Source organism: Podarcis pityusensis (assembly GCF_964106645.2).
Source record: "Podarcis pityusensis genome assembly, chromosome: 1".
NCBI classification, from domain to species: Eukaryota; Metazoa; Chordata; class Lepidosauria; order Squamata; family Lacertidae; genus Podarcis; species Podarcis pityusensis.
Window position 1 is genome coordinate 21,677,978 of NC_138028.1, and position 24,999 is coordinate 21,702,976.

Below are 24,999 nucleotides of genomic sequence, written 5' to 3' on the forward strand. Positions count from 1 at the left end.
CGCGAACTGGCAGCGTCGGACCCGGACTGGGAAAAGGCTTTCGCTTCCCATCCGAGCTGCTTCGCGGGGCAGGGGGAGGCGGAGAGAGGAGGAGGAGAAAAAGAAAAAGAGCCGGGGAGAAACAACAACAACAACACACCTAACCACAACCTCGAGGCAAGTGCCAAGAACCCTCGCTAGGTGGGCATGAAAAATCACTGCAGAAGCGGCGGCACCAGGCAGGATTCAATTCGAAGGCGAGCCGGGGAGCCTCTAGCCGGCTTCGCTGCGCCCAGGCTCTTCCCACACTCCGGCGCCCCCTCCCTCCTTTCGCATGCCGCCGCCGCTGCTGCTGCTATCCCGCCGTGCCCTCCCCTCCCCTCCCCATCCCGGGAGTCCTTATCCCCCCCCTCCCCGTTCATTCTCCTCCCCTCCTCCCTCCTCCGCCGCTTCCAGGCTCTGCAGGGTTGATGGACAGCTGAGGATCCGCTACTCCGGCGGCGCGCTGGGCAAAAAAACAAACCAACCCCGAGAGACAGGGAGCCAAAGAATCTGGACTACTTGCAGCGGCAAAGGAGGGAAGCTTCGCGTGCCTCGGGAGCACTTCGACCCGCTTTTGGGGCGGCGAGGGGGAGAGATTCGCAGCTTCAAGCGGGAGGGGCGGGGGAAGGGAGGAGTTGACTCCCCCGCCCTCAATTAGCAACCCTCCCTGGGACTTTTTTTTTTTGGCGTGGTGGTCCTTCTGGTCCTCTTTGAGGAAAGAGGAGCCGGGACTTGGAAGGCAACGACCACCCCCCCACCCCCAATTTGGGAGCAAAGGGCCCGCTCTGCAGAAGGAAGCAGCCGATCCATTTTGTGCTCCTTTACCACAACAAGCCTCGCTCCGCTTCTATCCTCCTTGTGATCCCGCTTCGATCGTCCCCTCCTTCCCCGATCACCCCCTCTCCGCCCCGCCCCGCCCTCCGTGCCTCTGCCCCCCCCCCCCCCGCGCCGCCGCTGCTCTTTCGATCCCGGGATACATGGGAGGCTCCGCTTCGCGCTGCCACGCTTTGGGTCGCAGGGGATCCCTCATCCCTCCTCCGGAAAGGAGTTTCCCCGCACCGGTTCCTCCGGCGAGCGGGCTCCCTGGGCGCTAAGAGGGAACTTCAGGCGCCTCGGCCGCGTTGGAGCAAGCCGCTTTCCTCGCAAACTTTTTTTTCCTGGGCAAAAGCACCCCGAGCCCTGCCCGCGTCAGCGCAACTCCAGCATGTAAAAGGGAGCGCCAGCGACGGCCTCTTTCTCTGCAGACGTGGCCCCTGCCGTCCCCAAGGGTAAGAGAAAGGCGAGATCCTTGTTGTTTCTGGGTCTTTGGTGAAAGCGACCCAAATTGGAGCGGGCGCTGCTTGCTGCAGCGGCGGCAGTAAACTGGGTTCCGTCTGCTCCGAATAGCGCGCGGCCGCCGTCGCGCAGAGGCTGCAGCATCAGCTGCCTCGCACTCCCCTGCTTTCAGGCGGGGGGGGGGGTCCCTCGCCCCCTATACCGGGGTGGGGAAACTCTGGGATCCTATTAGTGTTTGGTGAGTGTGCTTGAATCATGGCGGTGGGGGATTGCTCACGGCTAATAGGAAGTTTCGTTTTGCAGCAAGGCTGCTGGTGGTGTTAGACTTCCCCACAGAAATAAGAGCCCACTCCCAGCTGTTTTAGGTTTAGCCCACATCCCAGCTCAGAAGCTGCGTGCAAAAGCTGCCCCCCTCCCCGCTTTCTCATTACAACCACCCTGTGAAGTGGAATAAGGGGTGCTCTGATTGATTTCTGCTTGTGGGTGCTCTTCCTGTCCTCCTTTTTTATTTCTCTCCGGGGATTTTCTGGGGAGGGAGAGAGAGAGAGACATATCTGTCAACCTTCCCTTTTTTTGCGGGAAATTCCCTTATTCCAGCGCCGCCGTTTCCCGCTGCTTCCTGCTGCTATCCCGGATTGTTAGATATCCCGTAGACTGTCCCTGGGACAGGTGAGGCTGCTGATCCCTTGTTTTCAAATCTGAAAGTTGACAGTTTGGAGAGAGAGGCTCTCCTAACCAAATCCAATCTGAGTTTTGCCATTGCTGGGGAGCAAACAGGAGTCAGCTGTTTGCACTGGGAATGGGATGTGATGAGGCACCACAGCTGCCCAAACTCTCTCTCTCTTCTTCTTCTTCTCTGCAAGGTAACACAGGTTGCTGCGAGGAGGAGATATCCCCGCTTCCCCACAGGAGTGATGCTCATCAGAGAAGTTTTGCTGCTCCTTCAGTGCTGCTGGTCTTCCCTGCTACTGCACTGGACCCTCCATCCCATCTGGGGCTTCATTCAGGTAATGACCTTTCTTGCTCAGGTAGCCCACACCTGTGCTCTTCAAAGAGCACAAACTTCTGCAGCAAAGTACTTCTGAACTGTCCTTATTGCACTTGACGTTTGTGGGCGGCGGAGGGGTGAAGTACAAAAAGGAAGTGCTTTATTGCTAGGGTTACTGCTGTAGCAAAGTACTGCACTTCTCTTTGAGATGTGAATACCTGGCCCAGGTGTCCCAAAGTAAAGCTGGTACGATTGTAGTTAGATCTGAGCTGTTTGCCGTACACAGGACTAAGGCAGGGAGGCAGCAGCAGCAGCAAAGAGCTGTCGTGTGTCAGAAGCAGCTACTACATGATTTTCGCAATAACAGAATGATTTGTGTTGTGAACACAACCTGAGCAATTCTTAAGCTTTGCAAAGAATTGATACAGGGTATACTTTTTTGCATTTCGTTGACCCTTGAACCTGCTGTTCACTCCTCTGTACCCATGTACAGGATACAAACATGCAGACATATGTGCAGGATTCTGTACCTGTTCAGGATAGCAAGTCATGCATTTGATGAAGTGGGCTACTTTAATGAAAGCTTATCCCATAATAAACCCATTAGATCTTTAAGGTGCCGTAAGCTCTGTTGCTGGTTTTTTTGCTGCTACAGGCTAATATAGCTACCTCTTTGGAAGTCCTGTGTGTGACAGTGGTGAAAAAGAGAGGGAGAGAGCATTTCTCTGTATGTTCAATGCTACTGTTCAGGGTGTTTGGTGTTTCTCTGAACACAGGAAATAAAGGACCCGAGGTGCTTGTTGATTAGTGGATGTGATTCGAGGTTATGAATGACCACAATCTTTGATTCCCGTTTTCATGCATGCTAGTTCTGATGTACGGGAAGTGAGCGCTGCTCCTCAGGTAGCCAAATGGCACCACCCATGCGCCACCTGTTATCAGCCGGCTTGAGAGAAGGTCAACATTTGCAGCAGTTAAAAAAAATAAAGAAAAACTTCAGGAAAAGAACTAAGGGCGGTATCCCGCCCCCCACCCCACCCAAAGCCCAGTGAAGACATGAAATCCCAACTGACTGTTGGGAAAAGGGGGAAGGAATAGAAAACTGAGGGGAAGCATGGCATGGATGGGAGGGTCTGGAATTTGGACTAGGGGAGGATTCCATACTGCAGCATTTTGTTGCTGGCTCCTCTTGTTCATTCCATTTATTTTCCAATGTGTCTTAAATCCATATGTAGAAGTATCTCTCTCTGGTTGCATGTGTACCTCATTTGTCCGGTAAAGTAGATGGTTGGGTCTCAATTTCTACGGCGTAAATAAGCAAGCCAGCCTCTGAGGCTCAAGCAGCAGACCCGTTTTTATTCACTTGCAAAATGGAATAGGGGGAGAGAGATCGATGGTCAGACTGAAAGGGCCAAAGGGATTATCTTGAAGGTAGGGTGCTGAATCTTTTCCTGCCCATCCCTAATTCCCCCCTGGCTTGGTCCCACAATCTTACTAAGATTATCAGGCTCTGATGTTGGAAGTGAAACTGCCCAGAGGATGGGATTGGGGAATAGTCTGCAAGAGGAAACTTAGGCTGGAGGACGGTTCTGGTCTCTTACCCCTTCCTCCTTTAAATTGCACTCTCACCTGCCGCTTTACACTTGGGTTGAAAAGACCTGAGTTTCAATATACCTGCCTGCTGCGGTCACAGACAATTTGGGCCTGAGATTCTACGTGTTTTCATTTTGCTTTTTCTACTGCAGTCCAGCATAGCAACTCTTCAGGCTCCTAAACTTAACGCGATTTTAAATATATCTTCAGTAGGGTTACAACTGCCTCATAAAACACTTCTTTAAACACCTGGAAGATGTAAAAAGTGTTTTGGAAATATCGTTTAGGCTGAGGGCGCTGGATGCTTTCAGTTTAGGGAAGAAAGGATTGGCAGCTGGGGCATGTTTACTTCCGAGTAAGTGCCATGAATTTCAGTGATACTTTCAACTAAGTATGCTTAGACTTGCTGCCTACTAGGTTGTGAGGCTGGGGGAGGGAATTTCCTTGTACCTTCCAATTTTTGTTACACTGCAGCCCTGTGCACACCTGCCTGGCCCAGCTGAATTGAATGGGACTTCATTTGAAGTAAACATTCATAGGATCACACAATACGAGGCTGTTGTTAGACTTCAGCTATTTGCAGAGCAGTGCAATGTTATTTTCAAACAAGGTAACACAAATCAGATCTTGGGTGGCTGTCCAGAAATGTTTCCTAATACTTGTGTTGTGAAGAAAGACTGCCAGGAAAGTGATGGAGTTGCAGTGGGAATGTTTTCTTGAGAGTGGTTTAAATCTGGAAAATCTTAAGTGTTACAAACTATCAGATTAGGTGATCCATGAACTGCTTTGTGCAGTTCAGATGGGTCTAAGAAGATTATTTTGATCAAACAGAGGGTGCAGTTTAGAGATTCAAACCACTGCATCAAAAGTCAGAATCTGACTCTGCTTGCTCACTGCGCTTCACTGAAAATGAATTTGGTGTTTAACTTCGATAAAGGAGCTTGTGTGATTTAGGGGTGGGGTGTCAGCTGAAGGCTGTCTGCACCTTGTAAAAGTTTTTGTCCTTCCAATACTTTGGATGTGGTGAAGGGAGAAGAGCCATAGCTCAGACGTGGAGCTTTGCTGGCAGAATGCCCAATTTCTGGCCCGAATGCCCAATTTCTGTTCTCATCCTGAAGCAAAGTTCTTAACCTGAGGTACTATTTCTGGGTTAGCGGAGTCTGTAACCTGAAGCACCTGTAACCTGAAGCGTATGTAACCCGAGGTACCACTGTAGAAGGCAGCTTGTTATGAGAGTCTCATATCTGCAACCAAAACAACAGCAACAAATAGTTGAATTGCACACTTTTGGTGAATGCTGAAGATGCATGTCTCTATCATGGCCTGTACGCTTGAGATGTATATTTAAGGATCCTCCTTATCTTTGTAGTTTTAAGTTGTTTAAAACGGTTTTCAAGATTGTGTTTCAACTGAAACCTTGAGGTGAAGGATTGGTAATTATTAGTAATAGTAATGGTGCTCTTCCCAAACATTGTATTTATTTTTTTACTCAAGTATACATCTGTTCCTAGCACAGTGCCAACATTTTAGGCCTCAGAGACATAAAAAAAGCAGGCCTGCCATGTTTGGGAGAAAGCATAATTGGACACATGAATTCCTACATCAACAGTGGTATAGGATGTGTGTTTATGAGTGTTTTGTGTTTATGAGCATTTGGTGCCTGTATGTGTGTTTTTCATAATCCCTTCATGCACTTCACATTTCCACATAGAAAAGTATTTATTATTCACCTCCCCTGCCCCGCTCCCCCAAAATTTACAACCTTTGCTGTTGTCTTCCATGTCGGGTCTCCTAAATAGAATTTGAACTAAAGCAACCATAGCTGCCCTACTGAGAACAGTCCATTTTTGTTTGTGTGCTAAAGGGCTTCATCTTCCCCAGTGCTTTTAAGCGATCAACGCCATTGAATTTGGTGCCCGTAGAATTCAGCTTGCTAATTCAGAGCAGGATCTGAGTCTTCCTGAATGTGCTGACAGGGAAGAGGGTTTTCAAAGTCTAATGACTGTAGGTGGCAATGTGTTCAAAACTAGGCCTCTCCAAATAGCCTAATTTCATTAGCAGTTTGGCAAGGCATCTGTGATGTGGCTGTGAACTCGGAATCCACTGAGTGCAGGCTGAATCAGCTTTCCTGGTTCTCTGGTCCTCTGGTTTGCCATGTAGGTTGACCTTGGTGGATATGTGTGGTGACCAGCGATCAAGATGCATAGACCCAGAGGCGATAGGACAGGGTGCAATTTATACAGATGAGTTCTTTCAGCCTTGCAGACTCCACTGTGATATATGCAACCTAAGTAAGCAGGATTGTGAGCATTGAAGACAAGGGACATAGGAAGCTGTCTTATACTGAGCTGGGTGATCGGTGCACCTAGCTAGTATTGTCTACACTGGCTGGCAGAGGCTGCAGGGTTTTGGGAGGCTTTCCCAGCCCTGGAGATGTCGGGCATTGAATCTAAGACTTTCTACATGCACAGCAGATTCTCTAGCACCAAATTGTGTGGTCCCCCTCTCCCTTTGACATGCTACCTTTTGTGAGTTAACGCCTTGCTTGTAACTTAGATCTTGAGGGAGTAATTGATAACCTCAGTACTGTAAGTACAAAGAAAATGCTGTCCTTTCCCTCTGTTCTAAACTTGGCAGATTCCGCATTTTGCTGTGGATGTTGCTTGACTTAACTTTTTGCCTCTCGTCTGAAGATCTGTCAGCCGTCCAATTGCAAAACAAGGATCTTGTGCTGCCGTCGCTGCCGCCTGCCACGCTCTGAAATTCGGGTGGCTAAACAAGCTTGTGTAATTGAAACTGTGCATGCTTTGAAGGCAAATGTAATTATGTGAAAGGATCTGCTGGGTTTTTTTTTGAAACCGACACCCTCCAATCAATCAGTCAGTCGCCATGACTTACAAAAGCACCCCTTATGCAAGCTTCATAAGTGATGTATATACAAATCACTAATACATTAAATTAGGTTTGTAAGTATACAAGGGTCATGCTGCAAAGAGTCCTTATTAAGCCTGGGCTTCCCTTTCTAGTTTTACCAGGGGGAAATGATTTTGCCTTATCCATAGGTTATGCTAGCATTTTTATCATCATGAATCTGTTTCATTCCACATTAGACACATACGGGGGGGGGGGGGACCAAACCAGAAGCAATTTGGTTAAATGTAGCAACTTTCTTTAGAATTTCAGCAATAGTACCGTTTCCGTGGGGTGATAAGAACACGAGAAGAGCCTGCAGGATCAGGCTGGTAGCTCATCTACTCCAGCATCCTGTTCTTACAGTGGCCAATCAGATGCCTGTGGGAAACCCTCAAGCAGGATTCGAACGCAAGAGCCCTCTCCCCTCCTGCAGTTTCCAGCAATTGCTTTTCAGTAGCATTTAGGCCTCCATCTGTGGAGACAGAGCAGAGCCATTACGGCTAGTGGCCTTAGCCCTCTCCTCCATGAATTTGTCTCATCTTCCTTGCAAGCCATCCAAATTGGTGACCCTTACTGCCTCTTGTGTCAGTGAGTTCCATAGTTTAACTCTGTGTTGCTTGAAGCAGTGCTTCCTTTTATCTGCCCTGACTCTTCCAACATTCCTGTGGCGAAAGACCCTTAGGTATAATCGGTGCCTCATGAAATTGCCAGGTTCAGCGTGGCACAGTAGAGGGGATGTGGGGTCTTGTGCTTTTAACAGTTTCACAGAAGAAATAGTTTCAGCATGTTCTGCTTCTCCTCTTCCAGCTTTGTAGCAAAACAGAAAGATCAGCTCAAACCTCTCCTTTCTAAGCAGCTATTGGAAACCCAGGAACCTTCTTCCAGATCTAGAAACCTCAGACCTGTCTCCCATTGATACAGTCTCCCATGTCATCAGTGTCAACCAAAATAATCAGTTTTGGCAAACAGCAGAGAAAGCCTTAAATTACTATATTTTCCCACATAAGTCACAGAGAGAGAGAGAGACCACCAGCATTCCCAGGGAGGCAATAAGTGACTTTTCAAAATGACATCGTGCTTGTACTGGGATGTAACACCAATGTCATGATGCATACTTCCTATGTAAACATGCTCAATAGGCAGTGAATGCGAAAAAGATGTGTTTACTTGGTCCTTTTGGAGCAGGAAGTAAGAAAGCTGAGCCTCGTGGGCTACTAGAAATGAAGGTGGGCTACCATGTTTAGGCAAAATGGGTGCCTTCTGCTCACTGCCAATCCTGGTGGCCATAGGGAATTTCTGCAAAAAAGGATGATGATTGGACACTTCATGATTAGACACATACAGAAACAAGAAAAAGTGAGTGGAGATTTGTTGGAATGAATTCACGGCAATGTTTGTAATATTCAATAAAAGAGAGTTCCCGGGGCTTGCCCCGGCAGACGCCTCTCATATGACACCTGCCACTCGTCTGTCGTGAATTCGTTCCAACAGATATTTGTTGGTATCATTTCTTCTTCTTTTATTTGCATTATCCCACTCACTGTCTAGAGACACAGGCATCAGAAAGCTGCAGGTAATTACAGGTGCAGGACCTTAAAGATGTAGCAGAGGCATTAACAAACACCACTCTTTTTTCAACTACTGCTTTGGCAGTCTAAGACAAGGGTAGCCACGTGACAAACTTTGTGGAACAGTGGATGCAAGAAAAGTTGACTAGGGCAATAAACTATATACAGTAATACCTCAGGTTACAGACACTTCAGGTTACAGACTCCGCTAAGCCAGAAATAGTACCTTAGGTTAAGAACTTTGCTTCAGGATGAGAACAGAAATCGCACGGCGGCAGCAGGAGGCCCCATTAGCTAAAGTGGTACCTCAGGTTAAGAACAGTTTCAGGTTAAGAACGGACCTCCGGAACGAATTAAGTTCTTTTCTTTTTTAATTACTCACTTTCCACATAACAAATTATCAAACCATATAATCACCTACATAATCCCCCCTCCCTCCCCCCTCCACCATGGACTTCCCTCAGCTCCTCTCCCTTGATTTCGCTGCACATATTTTCTCTGCATATTATAAAATTGTATATATCCTTACATATCTGTCCATAATGTTATCAACAATAAATTTGTGTATGTTTATTCACAACCTGCCAAGGAGTCCAGTTCATTTTGTTGTGTTTTTAGATAATTTGTATAAAGTTCCCATTCCTCCTTGAAGTCACAGTTGTCCTTGTCTCGCAATTTGTATGTCAATTTGGCCAGTTTGGAACGAACTAAGTTCTTAACCCGAGGTACTACTGTACATTATTTTACTATATTATACAGGCAAAATGCAACTGCTGCAGGGATTACATTCCAAGGATACGTACTGTATTTTTCCGTGTATAACATGCCCCCGTGTATAAGGCACCCACTATTTTTGGGGACTCCAAATTAAGAAAATGTGGGGAGATTGCCCAGAGTTGCTGAGCTTTTTGGGGGGAGAGGTGGCACAGAGTTGTTGAGCTTTCTTTAGGGGAGATTGCCGAAAATCATCTGTCCCCTCGCTGACAAAAGCCACCAATCGCCCACCCTATTGCCACAGCAACAGCCAATCAACACCAGCCCTTGACGCAGCCACCAATAACATGCCCAATAGCCCATGACAATCTCCGGCTCGTGGCAGCAACCAATCCCACGTCCCCCCTATGCACTATCTGTGTATAGGATGACCCCCATTTTTTTTCTTAATTTCTTAATAAAAAACCCTCCCCTTATATATGGAAAAGTACGGTAAATTATGCAAGTGGAGGACTCTGAACAGGAAAATTGTGCCTGTGTCTCCTTTGGAATCAACCCATTTGCCAAGGCCTCCTACATGAGGACGCCATTGTTTCTGGTCAAAATGATTGTATATTGACACGGTTAAAAACAACAATGTGAGATGGTGTAGGAGTTAGCATGTTGGACTAGGACTGGGGAGAGGGGTATGTAAATCCCCGTTCAGCCATAAAACATCCTGGGTGACTTTGTTGGGCCATCATCAGAAGCTTAGCTGGGGGGAGGGGGAGGGGTCACAGGTCGCCACACCACGGGGGGGGGCAGCACTTACCGTGGGGCCTGTCTCTCAGCCTAGTGTAGCCTACCTCACAGGGTTGCTGTGAAGAAAGGTAAAGGGATCCTGACCATTAGGTCCAGTCGTGACCGACTCTGGGGTTGCGGCGCTCATCTCGCTTTATTGGCCGAGGGAGCCGGCATACTGCTTCCGGGTCATGTGGCCAGCATGACTAAGCCGCTTCTGGCGAACCAGAGCAGTGCATGGAAACGCCGTTTACCTTCCCGTCGGAGCGGTACCTACTTATCTACTTGCACTTGATGTGCTTTCGAACTGCTAGGTTGGCAGGAGCAGGGACCGAGCAACGGGAGCTTACCACTTTGCGGGGATTCAAACTGAGTTAAACGCAGTGCTACAGTGTTTGAGACTTCACAGTGCTTTTGACTGAGCTAATCTTAAACTCCAGAACCTCATCAATTTCAGCTGCCTGGACTGGCTTCACTTCTTAAAAAAATGAGCCCGAGTTCCATTACGATTATGGAACACTATTAAAACTGGAACACTATTAAAAATGGAATATCAAAGTTAGTCTATTGGCTCCAAAGGCTTAGCAACAGAGGTGCTGTTGGTGGGAAGGAGTTCAGAGAGGTGACAAAGGAATACAGAAAACTGCCTTCTAGTGAGCCAGCTTATTTGTCTAGCCCTGCTGCAAATTTGGAGCTTACTCAAGAAGAAACTATCCCTCCAGAAAGTAGCACAACCTTGTATTCAGCACCAGATTGAAACAGTGATGAATTCAAATTCCACTGCAAATGAACTTTCAGGAGTGCTCTGCCTCCTCTAATTTCCCAACTCCCCTGTGACAACAGCTGATACAATTTTCTGGTTATTTTCATAGACATGCTTCAAGCTTCGTTGTAAAGAATAGGATGTTTTTGGGGAGTTCCTACCCACCTCAGAAAGCATGTTAATACAGAAGTTTAAATAGCAACAGAGTTGTATCCAAGTAAGCCATGCTACATGTAGACCCATTGAACTCAGTCAACTTGAGTCCAATTATTTCAGTTCGTCTATGAAAGTATGATTTGCTTAGATAAAACTCATAGACTGTCAAAATCCACACTGTTGACAGCTGGAGACATTAAAACGGGTAACTAATGTGGTGGTATCAAGATGTTGTGGACTGCAACTCCCATTGTCCCATGGGCAAGGATTGATGGGAGTTATAGTTCACAACTTCTAGAGAGCAGCACATTGGGTACCCCTGCATCAAAACATTATGGAATGCAAAGCAGATTCAAGTCAAAGGGTTTCTGTCTTGGACAGACCAGTAAGGACAACAGTTTAGCCATTTCCTCTGACAGGAATGTCACTGAGACACCTGACAGTAACATCTTAGCAGCAAAGTCCAGGCAAAACAGCTTATGAATGACTATGGAAAAGAAGTCTCCCTCTCTCTATTTTAGAAGTAAGCTTGAATGAAAGCCAGTCAGATATTGGTTTGGTTGATCATTAAAAGGCAACATGAAGTGTTAAAATTTGTGACAGGTCTATATTTATAGCAGAATCTTTCATTGCAGGGCATAGCTTTGCTGCCTTCTCATCTGCCAACCTAGAGGCAGCTTGTATAGGCATTAGGGAAAGAAAAGAGCAATTACACATCATATGAGTCATCACGCTTTGTGAGAGGAGCAGTCTTCCACACATTTTCTAGTAATATCATGTTCTGTTTTGTTTAAAAGGGGCCCACGTGGAGTCTTTTTCATGGCTGGAAAAAAATAAATTGACAGGAGGCTTCTTCACATTTTGAGGTGATATGTACAGAATTTTGAAGAACCTTGGAAACGATGAAGGTCCAATGTAGGCTTTCATTTGTTGTTGTTTAGTCGTTTAGATTGTGTCCGACTCTCTGTGACCCCATGGACCAGAGCACGCCAGGCCCTCCTGTCTGCCTCCCACAGTTTGGTCAAACTCATGTTAGTAGCTTTGCGAACACTGTCCAACCATCTTGTCCTCTTTCGTCCCCTTCTCCCTGTGCCCTCAATCTTTCCCAACATCAGGGTCTTTCCCAGAGAGTCTTCTCTTCTCATGAGGTGGCCAAGGTATTGGAGCCTCAGCTTCAGGATCTGTCCTTCCAGTGAGCACAGGCTTTCATTTAGTCTTTGTTAATGGCAGGGATAGCCAATATGATGCCATCCAGATGTTGTGGACTACAACTGTCATCAACCCCAGTCATCATGGCCAGTGGTCAGGGGTGATGGGAGTTGTAGTGCGAGAACATCTGCAGGACACTGTGTTGACTACCCCGACTGAGGATGTAAACAAGGGGTTTGGGAATCTGCCCTCAGTTCCAGCCTCTTCCTCAAGATTGGTTTGCTGCCATTTCCCTTAGTACCACACATTATCTCTCTTCTCAGTCCTCCCATTTCTAAGAAGACTATGCTGTGAGATAGATGTTTTTGCACCTTCTTCTGATACCATTTCTGCAGCAGCTGTTTACACAGAGGAAGGGCAGATATCGAGCATGGAGAACCTGTGGCCCTTCAGTTGATTTTGGACTCCCATCAGTCCCAGACGGAGTGTTAGAAACTGGGATAGAAAAGCTAGCAGCCAAATGGTTTCTGGGATCGGGGGGGGGGGGGGCAAAACAGAATGTCTAGTTATTAAGACATGTCTTATTATTTTGATAAGCATGAACTCATACGCAATTCACATAAGTGACACGTTGTTAATATAACATTTTTATCAGAAATTGTTAATACATGTTTAATTTGGGGTTTACAATAAAAATGTTGGTGCTATATTTCAGTTTTCAAATCACTCTACTCTTTATTGTTAAACTCCTTAGTATACAGTGGTACCTCGGGTTACATATGCTTCAGGTTACATACACTTCAGGTTACAGACTCCGCTAACCCAGAAATAGTGCTTCAGGTTAAGAACTTTGCTTCAGGATGAGAACAGAAATCGTGCTCTGGCGGCGCAGCAGCAGCAGGAGGCCCGCATTACCTAAAGTGGTGCTTCAGGTTAAGAACAGTTTCAGGTTAAGTACGGACCTCCGGAACAAATTAAGTACATAACTAGAGGTACCACTGTATTGTCTATCCTTAACATATACTTTGAGGCTGCAGAGCACATACATTTCAGTAATCCTTGAGTGTCAGCCAGGCGCAAAAAAATGGCACCCAGACTTTTTGAGGTGCTCGCAAATGGAGAATCTATTGGCACAAAATGCCCTGCTAATTTCGAACCCTGCCCAAAGAGCATGGCCAATGCCCAGGGATGATGGGATTTGAAGTTCAGCATCATCTTGGAGGGCCACAGGTTCCCCATCCCTATTATAATGTATTATTTTATATACCACTTATTTGCAAAAATGCCTTCTAAGAGGTTTGCAGGTATAAAAACAGAGCATAAAGAATATAGCCACAAGTAATTAAAATGCAATAAAGCAATTTCATCAGGACTTTAAACAGCCATGATTAATATGTGCAATAAACAAGCCCATTACAACAACATAGCAATTCACACAGTTTAAACAGCAGCTATAGCAGGAAGCTCAAGTCAGGGGGATCGGGAGCAGCAAACATTGTTTCCAGGCAGAAGGTCCGAGGTTAATTCCTGGTGACTTTCCATCTAGAATGATCTGAAAGATGCTTGTCTGCCTGAAAAATTGAAGTGCTGCTGCCAGTCAGAGTAGATATTACTTGGGTCAAATGACAACTACTATAACTTATCAAGTCTCCAGTGCAAATCTTGCCTCTGCCATGACTGCATTAGATATTATGGCCTCAGTTGCCTTATGCTTCTTTTATATGGGGGTATCTTACATGTAAGGGACGCAGGTGGTGCTGTGGGTTAAACCACAGAGCCTAGGACTTGCCGATCAGAAGGTCGGCAGTTCGAATCCCCGTGACGGGGTGAGCTCCCATTGCTCGGTCCCTGTTCCTGCCAACCTAGCAGTTCAAAAGCATGTCAAAGTGCAAATAGATAAATAGGTACCACCCTGGCGAGAAGGTAAATGGCGTTTCCGTGCGCTGCTCTGGTTCGCCAGAAGCAGTTTAGTCATGCTGGCCACATGACCTGGAAGCTGTACGCCGGCTCCCTCGGCCAATAAAGCGAGATGAGCGCCGCAACCCCATAGTCGGCCACGACTGGACCTAATGGTCAGGGTCCCTTTACCTTTTTTTTATCTTACATGTATCTGAGGAATCTTACATGATTTTTGGGGGGAAAAGATTCCTGAGATAATGTATGTGAATCATTTTTAAGAATGAGGAAAGGAAGACAAGGAGACAGTAGAGCTCTCTCTACACATGGTATGCTGTATGAATGCCAGTGATCCTTCAAGTAACTTGGACCCAGACTATTCAGGAAATGGATAGGTAAGCAGTGCAGCTGAAACAGTATTGATATAACTTTATCCATTGTCTGGTCCTTATGAGAATACTGGTGGCTGTGTTTCTGTACCAGTTGAAGTTCCTGAACAGTTTTTAAAGGCAGCCCCTTTGCAGAGCAGAATACAGTGGTACCTTGGTTCTCAAACTTAATCCGTTCCGGAAGTCCATTCCAAAACCAAAGCATTCCAAAATCAAGGCGCGCTTTCCCATAGAAAGTACAGTGGTACCTCGGGCTACAAATGCTTCGGGTTACAAACACTTCGGGTTACAAACTCCACTAACCTGGAAGTAGTACCTCGGGTTGAGAACTTTGCCCTAGGATGAGAACGGAAATCGTGTGCTAGCAGCGCGGTGGCAGCGGGAGGCCCCTTTAGCGAAAGTGCACCTCAGGTTAAGAACGGACCTCCGGAACGAATTAAGTTCGTAACCCGAGGTACCACTGTAATGCAAAACAAATTCCTTCCAGACTTTCAAAAACAAACCCTAAAACAGCAATTTAACATGAATTTTACTATCTAACAAGACCATTGATCCATAAAATGAAAGCAATAATCAATGTACTGTACTACAAAATAAATAAAACAGTATTGTAGATGATAAAAATAAAAAAAATTCTTACCTGCGCTGATGATAGTCATTGTTTGGATGGGGTTTTTTATCCATTTCCGCAGTCTCACAGTCAATCAATCAGTAGCTGAACTGGGTTCCACACAGTCACAAAACCAAATCACAGTAATCAAAAAAGCCTCAAAAACAAAAATGCAAAATAAATAGCAAAAACAAAAGCGCCAAACTTAATCAGTTCTGGAATTCCATTTGACTTCCGAAATCTTTGAAAATGAAGGCACAGCTTCTGATTGGTGCAGGTGCCCGGAAACAGTAGCCGATAGTTGGATGTTTGGCTTCCAAAAAACGCTTGAAAACCGGAACACTTACTTCCGGGTTTTCAGAGTTTGAGAAACAAAGTGTTTGAGAACTAAGGCATTTGAGAACCAAGGTACCACTGTAGTCTAGTCTAGGGATAGACAGCCTTTGAGATCTTTCTGTTCCTAATTACTGCTGAGGGGGAGTTTTCATTGGCTAAACATGGTAAAGGTAATAATAATAGTAATAATAATAATAATAATAATAATAATAATAATAATAATAAATTTTATTTATATCCCGCCCTCCCCAGCCGAAGCTGGGCTCAGGGCGGCTAACAACAATCAAAATAATCCAACATTCTAAAAACATTCATTATAAAATTAATTAAAATCAAATTGATGGCAACCATTAAGCAAAATTCTGTGCAGATTGCCAGAGGAGGGGGTCAGGCTGCGCCCTGACCAAAGACCTGGTGGAACAGCTCTGTCTTGCAGGCCCTGCGGAAAGATGTCAGGTCCCGCAGGGCCCTAGTCTCTTGTGACAGAGCATTCCACCAGATTGGAGCCGTGGCTGAGAAAGCCCTGGCTCTAGTTGAGGCCAACCTAACCTCTCTGTGGCCTGGGATCTTCAGGATGTTTTTATTTGCAGACCGTAAATTTCTCTGTGGGACATACCAGGAGAGGCGGTCCCGTAGGTACGAGGGTCCTAGGCCGTATAGGGCTTTAAAGGTTAAAACCAGCACCTTAAACCTGATCCTGTACTCCACCGGGAGCCAGTGCAGCTGGTATAGTACCGGATGAATATGATCTCGCAGCGAAGACCCCATAAGGAGTCTCGCCGCGGCATTCTGCACCCGCTGGAGTTTCTGGGTCAGTCTCAAGGGCAGCCCCACGTAGAGCGAGTTACAATAATCCAGTCTGGAGGTGACCGTCTCGTGGATCACAGTGGCTAGGTCAGGGCAAGAGAGATAAGGAGCCAACTGCTTAGCTTGGCGGAGATGAAAAAATGCCGCCTTTGTTATAGCTGTAATCTGCGCCTCCATAGAGAGGGAGGTATCGAAGATTACACCCAAACTCTTAACGGACGATGCTGGCACTAATTGCACCCCCGCAAGAGATGGGAGTTGCCCCCTCAATCCCATATCGCCCCGTCCCAGCCAGAGGACCTCTGTCTTCGAAGGATTTAACTTCAACCGGCTCCCACGTAACCATCCAGCCACAGCTTCCAGACATCTGGTCAGTGTGTCTGGGGCCGAGTCAGGATGGCCGTCCATCAACAGATAGAGTTGGGTGTCATCGGCATACTGATGGCAGCCCAGCCCAAAACTCCGGACAAGCTGGGCGAGGGGGCGCATAAAGATGTTAAAAAGCATCGGGGAGAGAATCGCACCCTGAGGCACTCCACACACCAAGGAGTGGCGCGATGACAATTCCCCCCCAAGCGCCACCCTCTGTCCCCAACCAGAGATAAACGAGCGCAGCCATTGAAGGACTGTGCCCTGGATCCCCACGTTGGCAAGGCGGTGGTCCAGGAGTTCGTGATCGACCATGTCGAAGGCTGCTGACAGGTCTAGAAGAATCAGCAGCCCCGACCCGCCTCGATCCAGCTGCCTGCGGAGATCATCTGTTAGGGTGACCAAAGCCGTCTCGGTCCCATGACCAGCGCGGAAGCCGGACTGGAATGGATCGAGAGCCGATGTTTCATCCAGAAACCTACCAAGCTGTTCAGCAACCGCTCTCTCAATCACCTTACCCAGGAATGGAAGATTCGAAACCGGGCGGTAATTGGATAGATCTAAGGGATCTAATGATGTTTTCTTTAAGAGCGGACGCACCACTGCCTCCTTCAGTTCCCCTGGGAATATCCCGGTGCCAAGCGACAAATTGATGATATCACCCAGGGGGGCCCGCACCTCGTCTGGAGACGCTCTAATCAGCCAAGACAGGCACGGGTCAAGAGGACAGGTGGTGGGCTTTCCAGCTCGGAGGAGTCTGTCCACATCGGCTGGGGATATCCGGTCAAAGTGGTCCAATACTGGACCCGAGGACAGTCGAGGGGCCTCCAGTTCCTTTATTGTATCCAAATTGGCAGGGAGGTCATGGTGGAGCAACAGGACCTTCTCCGCAAAAAAGCTCGCAAATGCCTCACAGCTGTGTGTCAAATTGTTATTTAAATTTGGCTGTCCTTCAAGGGACATTAAAGACCTAATTATACTAAATAATTGCGCCGGGAGAGCTAGCGGAGGCAATGGAGGCCGAGAAGTAGGACTTCTTAGCGGCCTTCACTGCCATCTTGTAGGTTTTCATAAAAACCCTATAAGATGTTCTTGAGGCTCCGTCACGGGCACCCCGCCATACTCGCTCTAGCCGTCTGAGGTCCCGCTTCATTTTCTGAAGCTCCTCGGTAAACCAGGGAGCCCGGTTTCTGCGGGGTCGCAGAGGGCGCCTAGGTGCGATCTCATCGATGGCTGCTAGGAGCTGGATATTCCAGCCCTCAACAAGCTCAGTCAATGAGTCGCCAGGGGGAGCAAGGTCCCGCAAGGCCTGACGGAATCTATCAGGGTCCATCAGCCTCTGCGGGCGAGCCCAAATTGGCTCGCCACCTAAGCAGTGTGGGGGTGGAAAATCAATCCTGGCTTTCAGAGCGTAGTGATCAGACCATGGCACCTTCATTGAAAGAGACATGATCACATCTATACCGACGCCAAAGATCAAATCCAGCGTGTGGCCTGCTTGATGTGTGGGGCCCGAAAGAAACTGGGAGAACCCTAGTGTCGCCATGGAAGACACCAGGTCCAGAGCCTGTGAGGAGGGAGTGGCATCAGCATGGATGTTGAAGTCCCCCAATACCAATAGGTTAGGGAACTCCAAGGCCCAGCCGGCCACCGCCTCCAGCAGGCTTGACAGGGTGGCTGCTGGTGCGCTAGGTGGCCGGTACACCAGCCAGACAACCAAGCTCACCTCGGAGCCCCACACTAGGCCAACACATTCAATGCCGGGGATCAATGGCGATGGTAGAGCCCTGAAAGAACAATCTTCCCGGATTAATAATGCCACCCCTCCCCCCTGGCCCACAGTCCGCGACTGGTGGAGGACGGAGAAACCCGGGGGCGCCATCTCTCGTAAGGTAACAGTTTCCCCTTCGCGCACCCAGGTCTCCGTCACACAAGCCAGGTCAACCCCCTTCGAGGTGAAGAAATCTCGCAGGGTGGCGGTTTTTTTGCCTATAGACCTGGCATTGTACAACACCAGTGACGGAGGTGAGTAATCCTTGCTCACCCTACCTTCATCCCTCAGGATGGGGCGCGGATTGGAAGGGGTACGAGCATATCCGTATCTCGATCCCCTTCGCCTATGACATCTGCCCCCACCACCATACCTCCCTCGCCCCACTACGGTAGCAATCCCAAGCCTCAAACCAACCTCCATTTACAAAATAGAAAAACAAATCAAAACAAAAACAATTGTACCAAACAAAACAAATCCCCACCCCACTCAATATCCAACCCCAAACCAAAATAAAACGGAACAAAATAAAAATACATCAATAAAAACCACCGTTCACGGTGGTACAACAAAGTAAAAAGTAAAAACCCCTTTAAAACACTTTTAAATATATAAAAACATTTTTAACATTTGCTGAAGCAACACCAGTGTCCTTAAAACTGTAGCGGTGGCGAGTGTGGGCCCCGCCCCCTAGGCCTGGTGGAATGGGCCTACAGGAGGGAGTGGCCTTCCTCAACACCCACGGTGCAGCAGCAGGTACCCCTGACCGTTGGGTCCAGTCACTGACGACTCTGGGGTTGCGGTGCTCATCTCGCTCTATAGGCCAAGGGAGCTGGCATTTGTCCGCAGACAGCTTCCGGGTCATGTGTCCAGCATGACTAAGCTGCTTCTGGCGAACCAGAGCAGAGCACGGAAACCCCGTTTACCTTCCCACTGGAGCGGTACCTATTTATCTCCTTGCACTTTGATGTGCTTTCAAACTGCTAGGTGGGCAGGAGCTGGGACCAAACAATGGGAGCTCACCCCATCCATCATTAATATAACAGTTTATAAGAGTGGGAGCCAGAATGCAACCTTGCTTCACCCTACACAAATCCAGATTCCCTAAGACAGTTGGATGGAACTTTGTATGCCTCCTTCTGGCAACTCCTGCAGCCAATCTGGTGCCAAAGTATTGTTCTGTTTTCATTTGAACCACATCAGTGAGGCCGAGAGGGGAGTCTTGTCATCTGGGCAGCCTAGGACCTCCATAGGCGTGTGCCCCAGGGAGGTAACTTGTTATGAGAGCATGAGATAGGCCTTGTGCAGATGTAAGTCTGCTAATCTCAGATGGTAAAGGGGTCAGAAACAGACTGACCGCTCACAAGCTCCCTGCATTGTGAATTTCCACTTCTTTGTCTTCTTCCCTTTTGTTAAGTTGTGGGTGAACATATCAGACAACACAACGATTCTTCAAACAGCTCTTGTTTATTCACAGGCCAGAACAGAACTGAACTGAATGGTTCAGCCAGCCTGTTTCACTAGAGCTCCACTAGAACGCAACAGTAACCATTTTCTGTAACTATCCAATCACTGAACGTCACTTTCGATCCCTTATTTGCATATGTGGACCTGAACTATTTACCGTATCCCCCTGCTGGCTCAGGGTGAGAACTTCAGTACATAACACCTTTAACAATGTCTCATCTGCACAGATGCTAACGAGGGTTGATGCTAACCAGTCCTCCCAACTTAAGAAATATGTGAAGCGGGAATTTGAAGGAGGTTTGCGAACCCTCGTTAAAAGCGACTCAGGCCTACGCAACTTGTGATTTACCAACCACTGGTCATGCATTCTTGACCGCCATAGACAATGGTAGGGGAAGGGCCGTAGATCAGCAGGAGAGCATTTGCTTTAAATGCAGAAGGTGCTGGATTCAGTCTCTGACATCTTCAAGTAGGGTGGGGAATGTCTGTTCTCTGAAAGCTTGGAGAGCCACTGCCGGTCAATGCGAATGTTTATTATTACAGCTAAACAGCCAGCATAACCGGCCAATGTATTTTTTTATTTTTTTTTAAATCATATTTATTAAAGTTTCCAGAAATATAGAAATACAAAGAAAAAAGAAAAAGAAAAAGAAGATATTTAAAACCTTACTTTCATTGCCTACTTTCTGGGACTCCCCCCCTCCCCCCCCGACTGTATTCCCCTTTCCTTAATTTGGTTCTACAAGCTCTCACTCCCAATTTAAAGCTTGATTTGTTTAACCCACTATCCAGATTGAATTGTACAAATCTTGCACCGTCCCACATCATTAACAAGAAAAGAAAAAAGATTTTCCCCAAGATCCACCCCAGTTCCTTCCACGAATTCCCTTTTTTTTAAACACGTCCAATCAAAATAAAATGACATGCGTAAGTTATATAAAGAAATAGAAAATAAGAAATATAAAAAAAAAAATTCAAAAGATTGTTACACAGCCTTTGGATTCCAAATCTCCCCCCCCCTTCCCCGGTTTGAATTCCCCATGTCCATCAGTCTATACATTATCATCCTGGAAGTCTCAATTCATGGCCGAATTTCTCCCCAATTCCATCTTGCCGGTTTTCTTTTAATTTATTAATTTTAATAATATTTAACTTCAAGTGTCCAATCTAACAAAGGCCTTTAATTTCCTTGATCTTTACCACTCCTCCCATTGTTCTTTCCGTGTCGTAGTCAGTCCTTTGTTCTTCTTATTCCTCACTTTCTCAGGTTTCTTGTCCTGTTCAGCTGCTAAAACTTTCTAATTCAGAAATCTGGTATCTCTACAGAGGTTTGTTATTCAGGAACAAAAACTTACGTCCAGTCCCTTCCTTTCTTCAATAGAAAATTCTATTGTCTCCTTTAATGTAAATACCTCTGTAGACAAAATGCTATTTCAGTTTTGCAGCTTTCCCAGAAGATAACAAGTCCTGTGTGAATCCCGGAGTATTTTTCCACTTACGACCGTTCTTGTAATGTCCCGATACCCCTCTAGAGGGATTGTAATAACTTTGTATCCTCTGATCCAAAAGTCAAATTGTTGTTCCTTATTTTCCGACAGTTTATATCCATATTATAGCAAATTGTAACAAAATTAGCCAGCAAAGTCCTCGTAACAAAGTCCTCTTTATATTCTCCAGCTTTGACAGCTACTTTGACAGCTGTCAAAGTCTCCGTCTCTCTTCACCAGGCTCCGCGAATCGCCCCGGTTCCCAGGGGGGGGGTTGCATTTTCCTTCTCACCCTCCACTCTTCTCCTCCAGCACAGTTCTTATAATTTCGCATCGTGGAATTAATGATTTTTATCAGAAATATACTTCCCTTTGGACCTTGGTTACTCAGTCCTTGTTTTGGAATGCTTACAGTAGAGGGGGGGATTGACTTCCTTTTTAAATCGCCCCCGCTCGTGCCAAATCCAAAATTTTAAACCCGGTTTCCCAATTACTCACGGGTTGTTGTTAATAGTCCAAATTTTCAATGGAAGAAGTCAGCGCTCTCCGTCGAATGGCATGCGGCTGCGCTCGGCAGGGAAAGCAGAAGACTCAAAGCACCGCGCCGCTCCCCGGCACCCGATCCGAAGCCTTTAAAAAGGCTCCTTCACGAGTCGGGAGGGCGCTAATGGTGCAAGCCGAGTCACCCATGTCCACGGACTCCGTGCCCGTGGTTTTTAAGGGTCCCCGCGTCGCCGGCGCGGTAGGACCCAGCCCCTGCCGAGCAGACTCCCTCCGGAGCTCGGAGGGAGTCCGCCATTCGGCGATGGCGCCAACCCGGAAGTCTCCGGCCAATGTAAATAATACCGAGCTAAATGGACCAGTGTTGTGACTCTGTATATGTTCGCTTCCTGTACTCAAAGTAGCCCTTATAAATCTCTTGTTTTTGTTGCCTTTCTGAGACTACACATCTCAAGGGGCTGTCAAATACCTGGCAGACCACAGTATATGGTGGGTGGGTCACAAATTGTGCAGGCATGGTTTGGTGTTAACCATGGTTAGTACCTGCAGTAGATGTAACCCTAAACTATGGTTAAAAACCAACAAAGGAACACAAGAACAGCCGCAGTTCTTTTAATTGTGGTTGAGCGATCAACAGTATTTACTATGTTGGCAGCAAAGAATCCTCAAAACTTTTTTCAGGCTTTTTAACACAATAGGGATTTGTTATTCTTTAACCATAAGAGGAATGTTGGCATACTCTCTGTGATTAAATTTGGTCTTTCCTATGTATGGTAATAGACTCTGACAAGCTATTTAAAGTACCGAAATTTTGTTTACATGTGTTGTTTGGAAATTCTTTGCAGTTCAGCTAAGCATAGCATCTTTCTATATATATATATATATATGTATATTTCTTACCCTCAGGCCTTTGAGGTACAAAATGCTATCTCCAAGGCATCAGAGAAAGAAAGCTTTAAATTTCTGCATCTGGGCATGTGATGAACTACATTGTACTCATTCTTTCTTTCCTTCTGTCTTTTTTAAAAACTTTAACTAGAGGAGTGTACATTCTATGTATGTAATTTTGATGCTGTTAGCAAGGAGGTTGAAGAAACCTTTGGTTCCTTTTTCAAAGGATTAACATTATATAATAATCACATGAATGTTCAACTAAAATGACTTGAGAGGTCACTGCTAATTCCATGCTTCACATATTCCTGCAATGGGTCTGAGTTGTGTGTGTTTTAAAATATAATTTCCTGTTGAGAACTGCACTTAATAGCATACTTGCATTAAATAACATACTAAAGTGCTGCCTTGGAAAGGCATATACATAAATTATCTGAGTTCTTGGGTACAATCCCTAATGTGAGAGGTATGCCCAAGGCCCATTGAATTCAAGGAGGCTTGAGCTGCAATCCTCAGAAGTGCATCCCATCAAATTCAATGGGGCTTACGCCCTAGTAAACAAATACAGGTTTGCAACCTGCAATCTTATCCACAATTACCTAAGAGAAAGTCTCACTGAGCACAATGGGATGTACTTCTGGGTATTTGAAGAATAGCATTGCACTGCAAAGCACTACTGCACACCACTAAGCCTGATTGATTTCAGTGGGATTTAGATACATCTACTGTAAGTTCCTTTGAATCAGGCCTGCTTTTTCAGGTAACACAGCAGAAAATGCAAACCTATTACTGATGCAACTGTGGTGTCCTTGCCCACCCCCACCCCCCCACCCCCGGTAACAGAATATATCAATTCTAAAACCACCCATCAGTTCCATATACAGTGGTACCTCAGGTTACATACACTTCAGGTTACATACGCTTCAGGTTACAGACTCCGCTAACCCAGAAATAGTACCTCGGGTTAAGAACTTTACCTCAGGATGAGAACAGAAATCGCATGGCGGCAGCGGGAGGCCCCATTAGCTAAAGTGGTGTTTCAGGTTAAGAACGGACCTCCGGAACAAATTAAGTTCTTAACCCGAGGTACCACTGTATTTGTATTGTGTAGAGTGCTTTTTTTTCCCAAGAAAAATAGGTGGCAGAACTCATCATGAAGTTGTTACAGTAAGTCGCCAGGCGACTTGAGGCAGCCCTGAACAGATGCTGGCTTGACAATAGCCATGGTGGGAGGGATTTTTTCCCCAGCTGGAATTTGCCAGATCTGAGTTCTGGCACCTCTCAGGTGGGCACCATTGCCATGATAAGAGAACAAGGGGGTGTTCATGGTGAGGTCTGGCACCTCTTTTTCTAGAAAAATAGAGCTGCGCGGAGGTGTGGCAAGCTGTCTCCCTAGCTGGCTTGGGGGTCGCCCCTGGTTCTGGTGCAGGTCGAACAAATGTGCCCTGGCCTGCTTCGTTCTCTTAGATTCAGGCAGATGGCTAGGACAGCTCAGAAGGGCCCTCGTGCAATGTGCATGCATATAACAGTAGAGGCTGAATGGGATATGGTTTGAAGAAAAAGGAAATACAAATTGGCCCCGCCCTATAGCTTGACCAATCGTGGCTAGGAATGGCTAGGAGCTAGGTGGAGTCATGGATCTAAAAAAAGTGTTCCGTTTAGACTTGAATTGTTTGTTTTCGTCTTCTGAGAAGTACGTAAAGGTAAGAAGCAGGTGAGGGGCCCGCTGGTCCACAGTGGCACCCACCTGAGAGGTGTTGGCACACTCTGGCTGAAAAAAAGCACTGATTATATGTATTTTTGCAACTAGAATAATGTTGAATTGAGCTGGTTTAGAAGAGGGGCATCACAGCAGATATCTCTAAAGACCTCTTCTAACGAGGCTGAAACAGATCTCTTGGGCAAAGGTTCATTTTTTAAAGAAAATAATATTTTTATTAGTTTTCAATTACAATTCAATAATAGCCTCATTATAACAATACCAATTTATAATACAATTATTAATACCAATCATTCAAATACCGAATTATATAATTTAGATAACGCCCCCCATGTGCTCAATTTGATGGATTAGCTATTTGCTTTATTTCTGTGTTCCAAGATCTTATTAATTTCCATTACATTCCGGTCATCATAATCATCCCTTATACAACAACTGCAATATTCATAACTTCTTTTCATGTTAACACATTAAATGATTTATAAAGGTACGAGTGAGGAACTCAAACTATATATTTGTTCTTCCTGTGTGTGGCAGTTATTCTGTCTGTGGTGTTTCTTCCTGTCCTTGTAAGATGTTATGTCTTTATTTCCCCCGGTTGTTGCTGTTATCCGTCATGCCTTAGGCGGAGCTGATATCCCGTTGTTGTTCCAGAAATTACTCCATCGCTCCATCCTGTGCTTCGTTGTTTTGCAGCTTTAACTACAGCTGCAAAAGTCACTCTGTCCCAATAAATAACCTGTTTTCACTATTTTTCCTCTCAGCCTGGGAAGAAGAGCGGTCTGTTTATTTATTAACCATAGGAAAATATCATGGGACAGTTTATGACTTTCAT

General features: G+C 46.3%; 1 protein-coding gene across 4 annotated transcripts in view; it reads left to right on the forward strand.

Annotated features, from left to right (window-relative positions):
* The first annotated feature begins 959 nt into the window (after positions 1-959).
* The window catches only part of PRIMA1 (proline rich membrane anchor 1), a 60,978-nt gene continuing 36,938 nt past the window's right edge, over positions 960-24,999 (forward strand). The window contains exons 1-2 of one of the 4 annotated variants that reach the window (XM_080993150.1): positions 960-1,289; positions 2,160-2,303. In XM_080993150.1, the coding sequence (XP_080849276.1) occupies positions 2,211-2,303 (93 nt within the window). In that variant the 5' untranslated portion in view covers positions 960-1,289; positions 2,160-2,210. Of the gene's footprint in view, positions 1,290-1,703; positions 1,776-1,913; positions 1,966-2,159; positions 2,304-24,999 lie in introns of those variants that run through there. The other 3 variants (XM_080993153.1, XM_080993151.1, XM_080993152.1) reach the window with 3 other exon arrangements.